Raw genomic sequence first — 12,325 nt, forward strand, 5'->3', positions numbered from 1 at the left:
ATATGCTTTTTTCTCTCTAAATAAATAAATAAATGCTTGAAAGAAAAATACATTTTAGGGAAGTCCACCTTATTAATTCTCTATTTCGTGGATTATGCCTTTGGTAGTGTATCTAAAATGTCATTGCCAAACTTGAGGTCATCTGGATTTTCTTCCATGTTATCTTCTGGGGATTTTATAATTTTGCATTTTACATTTAGGACTGTGATCAGTTTTGAGTTAATTTTTGTGAATGATGTAAGGTCTGTGTCTAGATATTTTTTGGATGAGAGGGGAAATGGGATGTCCAGATGTTCCAGTACTATTTATTATTGTCTGTCCCTTTTCCATTGAATTTCCTTTGCCTTTTCATTAAAGATCAGTTGACTATATTTATATAGGTCTATTTCTGAGCTATGTTCTATTTCATCTATTCATTACTATACTGTCTTGATTACTGCAGCTTTATGCTAAGTCTTGGAGCTAGGTAGTATCATTTCTTAAACTGTGGTCTCCTTCAATGTTGTATTGGCTTCTCTGGATCTTTTGCCTCTCCACATAAGCTTTAAGAATCATGTTGAATCAACTTTTAGATATCAGTGTTGATATTCGCAAAATAACTTTCTAGGATTTTGACTGGGATTGCATTGAATCCGTAGATCACAGTGGGAAGGACTGACATTGTGACAATATTCTGTCTTCCTATCCATGAACATGGAACATCTCTTTACTTAATTTTTCTTTGATTTTTTTTTCCATTGGAGTTTTGTAGTTTTTCTTATGTTGTGTGTCTTTATGTGTTTTCCAATCTTTCCCCCACCCCCGTTTTAGGACAGTGTTATTGAATTATGGTTTTTCTAGTTTTCTCTTCCTTAAGTCTATTTCAGGAACTTCTATTTGTATTTTTGATATTTTTTTATCTTTCTCTAGTATTTGTCACTTTCTCTTAAATCCTTTCTGTCACTTTTTTTTAATTAAAAATTTTCTTTCCTGTTCTCCTTCTATATCTCTTAAGACATTGTGTGTTTTGTTTATATGATCTTGTGTTTATTTTAGGATATTTATTTTTTAGATTTTTTATTTTCTCTAGTTTTTTTCTATCAACTGCCTCATTTCTGATTACTTTCTCATTATAATTTTTATTCTTTAATGTCTTCCATGATATTTTTAATTTTATTAAGAAATTTTTAATACATTATAATTTTAGTTTTTTGGTAGGTTTTAATTTTCTATAGCAGTGATTCTCAGATGAGGGTGATTCTGCATGTAGAGGACATTTGGCATTGTTCAGAGATATTTTTGGTTGTCAACTGAGAAGGGCACTATAGATATCTAGTGGGTAGAGGCCAAGGAAGCTGGTAAATCTTGTACAGTGCTACTATAACAAGTGCTCTCCAAAACAAACAATTATCTGACTCAGTAGTGCCAAAGTTGGGAAACACCAGTCTTTGAGGACATTATGCTACGTCACACTCTGTTTTTTGTACAGAATTCAACAATGATCCTCTGTTACTTATTTTTATGTGAAATTAGATTTATTAAACTTTTAGGGGCATAGAGGAAGTCAAAATAGCTTTTCTAACTTCACATCTTACGACTTCCTTTTCTGTTATTTTCATGTAGTGTTTAAAAATTATAGCCAGGGGTGCCTGGGTGGCTCAGCTGGGTACGTGTCTGACTCTTGGTTTCAGTTCAAGTCATGGACTCTGTGCTGACAGTTTGGGACCTGCTTGGGATTCTCTCTCTCCCTCTTTCTCTGCCCCTCCTGCATGCTCCCTCACGCGTGCTCTCTCCCCCCCCCCAAATAAATAAATAAACTTCAAAAAGTAAAATAAAAATTACAGCCTTGTAGTGTCTGAGCTCTTTGGTCTCTTGTCCTTTCCCTCATTTTATCTTTCCTTTGTTTCTTTTACTCCTGCACAGATCAATTTGGATTCTCCTTCTAGCAATTTCTCCAGAGTATGAGACTTTATTTTAGAAGGGAGCTTTAGTTGGTTAGTTTTGAGAATTCTTAGGACCCAGACTTCTCCCATCCGTTTTGACTTCTCCATTGATGCTTTCCATTTACTTGCAAATTAAAATGTGTAAAAACTATTCCCATTTCTGCTGCTTTTCTTAAATTGACCCATCATCATGCTTGTTTGTAAATACCTGCTGGCTATTTTGGGGGTTCTTCTGATCCCGGGGCCTGTTAAGTACCCTACTGTTTCCCTCTTTTGTACAGATGCTTTTACTACCTGCGTTTGGAGGCTGTGGGTGATTTTCCCCATTCACATTACTTGGGGATTTGTGAGGGGTACCTTGTCGCCTAGATTTGGTTTAGATGTTATTCATGGATATATGGTTTTGCTGTCCTGATTTTTTCTGTTTTGTGCAGGGATTCAGGGAAATATACAAAACAAAACAGATTCTTTGCTCTTTTCCCAGAATTTCTCCATTTGTCTTTAAATATTTGATCCATGTATGGTGGTGCTGTAACACTTTCTCTCACATTTGGCTGTTCCTTCCTACAACCACTGCCAGGGAGAATAATTCCTGAGAGATTCTCGCTTTTGATCTTCTCTTTTTGGCAAGGTGCTTGTGGTGTTTGGGTATCAAGGGTTTGCTGACAAGTTGGGGAATATCCCCTTTTTTCCTATTTCCTGGAAAACTTTGTTAAAAATTAGTATTACTTTTTCCTTGAGTATTCAGAAGGATTCAACTGTGAAGCCATAAGAATGTGGAATTATCTCTGTGAAAAGACTTCAATTATGGGTATAATTTATGTTGTAATTACTTTTGAATATTTAGATTATTTGCAAATGTTTTGCATTTAATTTGCTGATATTTTAGGGTCTTTCTAGGTATCTTTTTGTTATTGCTTTCCAGTTTGTATTGTGATCACAGAACATTGTACTGTGCATAACTTTTATCTTGAAATTTTTGAGACTTGCCTTATCACCCAACTGACAATCTGTTTTGGCAAATATTTTTTATGTACTTGAAAAGCTATTGGGTATAGTTGTATGTATTTATGTTCTGTGTCAAGTTATTTGTTATATGAAAGTCTTCTATATTTTTACTGATTATTTTCATCTGGTTGTTGTATCAGTTACTTAGAGGAAAATGTTAAAATTTCCAAGTGTATTTGTGGATTTGTCATTTTCTCCTTTTAATTCTGTATATTGTTGCTACTTGCTATTTAGTGCATAGTAATATAAATTGTTGCAGTGATTGTGGGGATCTGACTTCGGCTCAGTTCATGCAGTCACGGTTTGCGAGTTCCAGCCCTGCTTTGGGCTCTGTGCTGACAGCTCAGAGCCTGGAGCCTCCTTCAGATTCCGTGTCTCCCCCTGTCTCTGCCCCTCCCATGATCATGCTTTTCTCTCAATAATAAATAAAAATGTTAAAAAAGAAAATTTAAAAAAGATCGTTGCAGTGATTGTTAAGATTGTTGCATTATATTGTTTAGGTGATTGCACTGACTCTTTTATGCATCTTCCTGTTGTCTTGACTATTTTTATTATTATGACGTCTCTTTTTATCTCTAGTAACATTGCCTCTTTTAAAGTCTATTTCATGTTATATAGCTACAGCATTTTTTTTTGGTTAATGTTGGCTTATTATGTTTTTTCTTCTTTTCATTTCTCTGATTCCTTATGTTTATTAATATGTGTTTCATATCTCAAATCCAGCCTGACCATCTTTGTCTTTTAATCTTATCGGTTAATGTATAATGTAATTACTGATATGATTTACTTTTTAGTCTGTGTAACAATATTGCAATGTTTTTTATATATTCCATCTGTACTTTGTTTCTTTATTTTTGTACTTCATTCTTTTTTATTCCTCTTTTTGGACTAATCAAGCATTTCGTTTTTCTCTTCTATTCTTAATTATACATTTTTCATTTACTCTTTTGTTGTGATCCTAGGTTATAAATTGTATCCTTAATTCTATCATAATGCTAATTCAAATCTACCTTAATTTAGTATTTATATTGCTTCTCTAATTATGCATGAGCCTTTTAGCAATATTACTCTATTCCCTCTAACCCTTTTGCTTATTGTCAATATATAGTTTACTATAATAATCTTATTTGGCTCATCAGGCATTATTATTATGCTAAGAAATCAATATTCATTTACATTTACCTATATTTTATTCTTTACAGGGTTTATTATTCCTTCCTGAAGTTATACATTTCATTTGATATCTTTTTCCTTTGAACTTCTTAGTATTCCTGTAGTGCAGATCTGCCCTGTATAAATTCTCTCAGCTTTTGTTTATCTGAAAAGGTCTTTATTTCACCTCTAGCTTTAAGGACCATTTTCAGTGTATACTGAATGCTAAGCAGGGGAGGTTTTTGGTTGGTTTGTTTGTTTGTTTGTTTGTTTGTTTTGGGGGAGGTGAGGAAAGGCACGGGCGTTGCTCTTGCTTTATTTTGTTCTTTCCATTTTAAAGATGTTAGTGTATTTTCTTCTGGCATCCATAAATATATGTCATTTTTGTGTCTTATTTTTGTTCCTTATTTTGTTCCTATGTTTTTCTTCAAGCTTTTTAAATAGTATTTCTTTGATTTTCAATAGTTATACCATGTCGATGTAGTTTCCTTTGTTTTTAACCTGCCTTGGGTTATTTCAATTTGGGGGGAGACCGTATTCATTCTATATTGCTTCTTCCCAGTTCTTTTTCTTTTTCTTTTTGGACTCTAGCTACACAAATATTAGACATTTTGAATTCATCATGTTTGTTGTTTATCTATTCTGCTTTTTCACATTTTCTTCCCTTTTGCTTCAGTATGAATACAAGCATAGCTCTAAGATATTGTGAGTTCAGTTCCTGACAACCACAGTAAAGCAAATATCACCAAAAAAGCAAGTCAAATGAATTTTTTGGTTTCCTGGTACATATGGAAGTTATGTTTACACCATACTGTGCTCCATTAAGTGCATAATAGCATTATGTCTAAAAGAGCAATGTACATACCTTAATTTAAAAGTATTGTATTGCTAAAAAATATTATCATCTGAGCTTTCAGTGAGTCAGCATCACTGATCACAGATCACTGTAACAGATATAATAATAATAATAATGAAAAGGTTTGAAATACTGCTCTTACCAAAATGCAATAAAGACACAAAATGATCAAATACTATTGGAAAAGTGGCACTGGCAGGCTTGCTCCATGCAGGGTTGCCATAAACCTGCCATTTGTAAGAAAACACAGTTGCCTCCAAAGTGCGGTAAAATAAGCTATGCCAGTATTTCTACTTATCTGTCATTTCACTAAATATGTCTTTTGTGTTCTCTAGTCTTTCACTGTCTCTCAGTGAATCCAGAGAGTTCATAATATTATATATTGCATTTTTCTTTCTTGTCTAAATTTTTTTTAACATTTATTACTTTTGCAGGCTCTAGTCTCTGAGCTGTCAGTACAGAGCCCTGCGTGAGGCTTGAACCCGGGAACCACAAAATGATGCATGACCTGAGCCGAACTCAGACATTTCACTGACTGAGCCTCCCTGTGCCCCAGATATTGCGTTTTTCAATGTTAGAATGTCCATTTAATATTCTTTTATAAATTTCAGTTCCCTGTTGAAAATACCCATAGACTGGGGCATCTGGGTGGCTCAGTTGGTTGGGCATCCAGCTTCAGCTCAGGTCAAGATCTCACAGCTTGTGAGTTCAATCCCCACGTCAGGTTCTTTGCTGACTCAGAGCCTGGAGCCGGCTTTCAATTCTGTGTCTACTTCATTCTCTGCTCCAACCCTGCTTGTACTCTTTTGTTCCTTCAAAAATAAATAAACATTAAAAAAAGAAAAGAAAAGAAAAAAACCCATAGATTTAGCCATTTGGCCCATCTTTTCCTCTGTTTTCTTGAACATATACATAAGCGTATCATGTTGGTTTTTTAGGATTATATTGAATATACACATTGGAGGAAATTGATATCTTTAAAATACTTCTCTTCTAGTCCATGGCTATTTATATCCCCTATTTATATCTAAATCTTTTATCTCTCTCAACAATAGGTTATATTTTTCTCCATAGAGGCATTTTTATATATCCTGTTAGATAATTCCAAAAATTGTATAATTTTTGATGCCACTGTCCTATTCATCTGTTTTGAAATTATACTTTGTAACTGTGGCTCATGTATAAAACCAGAAATATAATTTCCTTTGGATATGACTTTATATTCAGCAACTTTGCTGAGTTCCTTCATTAATTCTGGTAATATATTGTTAGATTCTCTTGGTATTTTTGTAAAACCATAATACTATGTTAAGACAGTTTTATTTGGGGCACCTACGTGGCTCAGTTGAGTTCAAGTCATGATCTCACAGTTCGTGAGTTCAAGCCCCACACTGGGCTCTGTGCTGTCAGCTCAGAACCAGGAGTCTGCTTCAGATTCTATATGTCTCTCTCTCTCTGCCTTCCCCTGCTCATGTTCTGTCTCTGTCTCTCAAAAAGAAATAAACATTTTTAAAAAAGACAATTTTGTGTTTTCCAATTCTTACATTTCTTATGGTAGGACTTCCAGTAGAATGTTGAATAGAGAAATGCCATGTTCTTGACTCAAGGAAGTAAATATATTAACTCAAGTCTTTTTTGAAAATATCCATTATAAGATTAAGGAATTCTCTTCTAGTCTTGTTTTAGAAAAAGTCATTAAACTTATCAAATTCTTTTTCTGAATCAGTTGAGATGATTGTATGATTTTTCTTCTTTATTAACGTGGCAAATACCATTGATTGATTTTCAATATTAAACAGGTTTTGTCAGTATTGATCACTTTTTTTGGTAAGCAGTCTTATAAATGGATTTCATTTGTGATTTTCTGATTGTAAGTGAATTCCATTGTCATTTTCTTTTGCCCATTTTGATTTGCTTCTTTAAAAAAAACCTTTTTTTATCTTTATTTATTCTTGAAAGAAAGACAGGATGTGAGTAGGGGAAGAGCATAGAGGGAGACAAAGAATCTGAAACAGGCTCCAGGCCCTGAGCTGTCAGCACAGAACCTGACGCAGGGCTCAAACTCACCAGTCAATTCATGACCTGAGCTGAAGTCAGACACTCAACCGCCTGAGCCACCTAGGCACCCTAATTTGCTTCTTTATAAATTGTATTTCTATTCTTTTCCTTTTTTATATGGCATTTTTGGCATTCTTTTCCTTTTTTATATGCCCATTTTTTTGTGTGTGAATTTTTATTTAGCATAGATAATCTGTATCTAGTGTATCAACATAGGTTTTTCCCACATGCTGGGAAAATTAACTTATGTTTTTTTTGGCCATGAGGATTTTTTTTTTTTTTAATTTTCTATGCAAGTATGTCTTTTTCTTTATATCATCTGAATTTCCTTTAGTGGGTAGAAAGGTTTTTCAGATTTTGAAATCCTTTAGATAAACAACTCATGCATGTGAGTGTGCATCAGCACTCACACACACATCCAAGACATTTAATCTAATTGAGAATCTAACATTTTTCTGGATTAGTTTTTGACAGTTACTATTCAAACAAATTTTATTTTGTTTTATTGGGCATTTGGATTAGAATTGTACTAAATTTGGGGCATCTAGCTGGCTCAGTCAGTTGAACATCTGACTCTTGGTTTTGGCTCTGGTCATGATCTCATGGTTTGTGAGTTCAAGCCCCACATCAGGCTCTGCACTGTCAGCACAGAGCCTGCTTAGGATTCTATCTCTCTCCTGCTCTCTCTGCCCCTCCTTTGCTTGTGCTCTCTTTCAAAATAAATAAATAAACATTAAAAAATAATCATATTAAATTTATATATTGATTTTTGGAAAGTTATTTTTATGCTATTAAATTCAAGAATTTAGGTATGTATTTATCTTTGCACCATCTTATTTTGTGTTTGTCAATAACATTTTGTTTTCTTCATTTAAGTTCTTAAGGCGTTTTTGGTAAATTGATTCTTGCACAAAGTTTGTATATTTGTCTTTATTATGGATGATATTTTTCCCATTTCCCTTTCTAAATTGTTATTTCTAGTTTATTGTTTTTAATTTTTTTATGTTTATTTATTTTTGAGAGAGAGATAGAAAGAGACAGAGTATGAACTGGTGAAAGGCAGGGAGGGAGAGAGACACAGAATCCAAAGCAGACTGCAGGCTCGGAGCTGTCGGCACAGAGCCCGACATGGGGCTCAAACACATGAACTGTGAGATAGTGACCTGAGCCGAAGTCAGACACTTAACTGACTGAGACACCAGGCATCCCTACTTTAAATAAAGCTATTCTTTCTTTCTTTGTGTCTATCAGTATAAAATTTTATGTGCAGACACCTCACTGAATTATTTTTTTTAAATACATTAAGTTTTTTCCCTTGATATCTTAGATCTTCCAAATGTGTAGGTAATATTATCAGTGATAAGAACTAGTGTTTTTTGTCCAATATTCTATTTCTTTTCCTTCTTACTGCATTTGTTAGGCACTCTAAAGCAGTCTTTAATAGTGGTGCTAACTGGAATCTTTGTTCATGGTTTTAATAGACATGATTTTATAGCAGAACAGTAGCTGAAGGAGCAAAAACACAGATAAGGAAGTTAACTGAATGAGGCGCATTTCCTGGCATCCTGGTGTGACAGTAGGACTGTCAGCAACACAAAGTGCCCACTTAAATTTAGTGATAATGATTTGAAGCTGAGAACAGTAAGCCAGACTCTTTTTTCCCCATGCATTTCAGCCGTGTATGTGCAGACATAATACACCGAAAACTGAATTTATAAGGGCTTGAGATTTCTCCATGTGGGTAAAATGAGTTGTAGATGTATGTGAGAAAGTGATTATTAATGATAGATTTTAGATGGATTTTAATGAAGATGATGGGGGAGAGAAAACATGGCAGTATCAGGGCATTATAGATACCGTTGGGGTAACATTTTAAAGTTGGGGTAGTAGAGGAAGATAAATGGAAAACTAGGATATTAGAAATTAGAAGATGGAATATTTAACACTGAAAATTTGAAGAGTTGTAGTTAATGACAAGCTTTCTAAGATATGACCATTGGAGTGACTGAGATAAGGTGAAGATAAAAATCATTGGAGAAGAATTGAGAGGCTCACATTGGAAGGATTACTGATGGAAATCCAGCAATCAACTTAATTAGTTAAGAGAGAATTAGTGTTGGGGAGCTCTCCTGACCAAGAGCTAGAAAGTAACATCTTCAAGGAATGAATGAGAGTGACCTGTTTATCTTACAGATAATTACAGTAAGTTGTTCTGAGGTAAATTCATTCTCTCCTGGCATCAAAAGTATGGGGAATTTCTGAACAATTGGAAGTAATTAGCAATTGCCAGAAACAAATAAAAACAATTATTTAATGATTTAAAATACAACATTTTGGCACATATATATTAGTTTCACCAAAAGGGAAAAGAAAGTAAACCATGTTATTCACCCTAAAAACCACTAGGTACGATTAAAATGAAATTTAGCTATCACATACCTAATCATTTATTATTTTTATACATAACAGAGTTTACCCAGTAATTATCTGTTGTAAGAATGCAATTTTTTAGTTTTGCCGTAAATGCTGTTACAGGTAAAATTCAAGTTATTTTGAGAATGTAACATGATATTTCTTTTTTGTTGTTGTTTCAGAGATTTCTCCCGAAAGGGAGAAGTACAAACCTTTAGTTACTGGAGAAGAAAAAGTAAAATATATTTCACTTGAAATGAATTCATCAGCTGCTGTTGATTCTTCTGTTGAAACAAACAGTCCAGAGTTTAGTGAGGGATCTCCACAGACGTCACTGAAACCAGAAGGAAATGTGGATGGTATTTTAATAGGACAAAATGAGCTGTATTTAATTTAATAATACCTTAATTTCTTCTATGTAAACAGGTCTTTATAAACAGATCATCAAAACATGTATATGTTTGGGTGATTAGACTCAAATTAGGTTCAGTGTTTTTCTATGTTTAATAACTGGTCTAGATTTTTAAATGCTGCATAATAAATCACGCCAAAACTTAGTGTTAAAACAACAGTGATTTTATTATATCTCATGATTTTGTGTATCAGGAATTGAGTCAAGGCATGACTAACCTCATTTTTGTAATTCATGTGCTTTTATCTCTGGGATCACTTCGTGGTATTCAGTTGGCAGCAGGGTCTGAGGGTTCAAGATGGCTTCATTGATGTCTTTGCAGATACAGCTTAAAGGCTGTGTTAAGCCTGGCTCCTCTCACTCTTTATGGAGTCTCCTTACCTTTTCGTATGCTCTTTCCAGCAAGGTAATCTGACTTTTAAATATACAGTGGCCCAGGTTTCACAGATCCTAGGCAAAAACTAGTTGAACTTAAGCTAATCTCAACTGGCACAGTATCACTGGTGCCAAACTTCATTGATCAAAGCAGTCACAGTCCAGCATAGAGCCAAAGGGAGATAAAACAGAGCCTACGTTTCCAAATTAAGAGAAGTGTGGTAAAGAATTTGGAGCCGTTGGTAATATCCCATAGTCTGCCATTGACCAAAAATTGTTTACATTTTCCCCCACATGCACAGTGCACTCCCCATTCTTAAAGCCTCATCTTATTAAAGGGCTCAAACCTAGGGGCATCTGGGTAGCTCAGTCGACTAGGCATCCAGATCTGGATTTCGCTCATAGTGATCTCATAGTTTGTGAGATTGAGCCTGTAGGTCCCCGTGCCACAGAGCTTGCTTGGCATTCTCTCTCTCTCTCTCTCTGTCTCCCTCTCTCTCTCTCCTTTTCTCTCCCTCTCCCTCTCTCTCATCAAAATAAATAAACTTTAAAAAGAAAAAGGGCTCAAAGCCTATAGATTAGTTATCCAAGTTAGGCCTATGTAGAGATGAGTTTTCTTGGTTATAGTTCTTTGAGTACAGTTACTCTCAATCCCAAGACCTAAAAGCAAAAAAGAAGTTATTTGCCTTCTACATTTCTAATATTCAGTATTGAAAGAAGAATAGGGACTCCTTTTCGCAAAAGAGTAAGATGGGGGACACATATCAATCATTGGTCTATAGAAATTCTGAAAGCCAGCCAGGCACAGCAATGTCAGCTTGCTTCCTTTGCACCAAAGTTGGTGCCCTCAAGGGCTTTTCTAAACTATCTTTCCTTTGCAGTCAAGCTCATGGTATTTTTGCAAATTGACAGTAATTTTGTGGGTTTTGTATGAATGTTATCAACATTCACACTATATTTAACCAACCTTCTTTTTTCTTTCCTTTCTTCTTCCTTCCTTTCTTCATTCCTTCCTTTTTCTTTGGCCCCTCTCTTCTTTCAGTTGCCCATAGGATGCTGTGTCAGTGCTCTTGAGATTCTTAAAAATCCTTTTGTCTAGCAGAGAGTCTGGGAAGCATGCCTTTAAATCTTTTTGTGCCATAACAGAAAGGTCTTATGTCTATACACTTGACTTCATCTTTGCCCTGAGACCACATTTTACTGCCCTGAATTCAGTGTTTGTTTCAAGGCCATGTTTTCCCATAAGAAACGCCTGTTGCCTGGAAGGAATTAACTTAGGCTTTCTCTTCAAAATTGTCCTTATAAACTAAACAGTTCTTTCTTCAATTAATCTCCGTCTTCTTGAACTTTATCAGAGGCTAGTAAAGAAGCTAGTTTACACTTTCAATATTCTGCTTAGACAGCACATTAGCTAGATCGTTAAATCTCTTCAGTATATTTTCTATCATCATTGTTACTATAGGTACCAAATTTTCTGCCACTGTATAACAAGAATCTCCTTTTCTCTAGCATCCAGAAACTTTTTTTCATTGGCTAGTCTCTCATCAACAGTCTCCCATCAACAGTCTCCATGAAGCACTTTTAACGTCTGCCTGCTGTCAAGTCCCAAACCCAGTGCACGTGTTTTAGGCTTTTGTTGTGTCAGCATCCTATTTTCAGATATGAAATTCTGTTTCAGTTATCTTTTGCTGCAAAACAAATTATTCCCCAGACTTAGTGGCCTAAAATAGGTTATTTCATCTCACGCGTCAGTGGGGTAGGAATTGGGAAAGTTCTTTCCCACGTGCCATCGTCACCACTCAGTGGTGTTCACCTGTCAGCTGGGCTTATGCTGGAAGGGGCAGTATGATGTCATTCCCATGCCTGGTGCCTCGGCCGAGCCCAGCTGGGCCTGTTTAGGTGGTTCCCTCTCCTTATTTTAGCCTTGGGAACTTGCCACATGGTCTTTCCAGAATAAACTTCTTTCATGGTGGCTTGCACATTAGATTCCAGTGCAGAAGCTGCCAGTTTTCTTGAAGACTAGAGCTGAAACTGGCATAGCAACACTACAGCTATCCTCAGTTGGCTAAGACAGTCACAGTGCAGACCAAATTCAAAGGGAGAGGAGGTAGAGGCCCCTTCTAGATGAGA

General features: G+C 35.3%; 1 protein-coding gene across 2 annotated transcripts in view; it reads left to right on the forward strand.

Moving 5' to 3' along the window:
• Positions 1-12,325, forward strand: part of NEK1 (NIMA related kinase 1) — a 216,246-nt gene that overhangs the window by 161,599 nt on the left and 42,322 nt on the right. For both annotated transcript variants that reach the window (XM_029938932.1, XM_029938937.1), the window contains one exon: positions 9,591-9,767. In XM_029938932.1, the coding sequence (XP_029794792.1) occupies positions 9,591-9,767 (177 nt within the window). The remainder of the gene's footprint in view (positions 1-9,590; positions 9,768-12,325) is intronic.

Source organism: Suricata suricatta, chromosome 1, assembly GCF_006229205.1.
Source record: "Suricata suricatta isolate VVHF042 chromosome 1, meerkat_22Aug2017_6uvM2_HiC, whole genome shotgun sequence".
NCBI classification, from domain to species: domain Eukaryota; kingdom Metazoa; phylum Chordata; class Mammalia; order Carnivora; family Herpestidae; genus Suricata; species Suricata suricatta.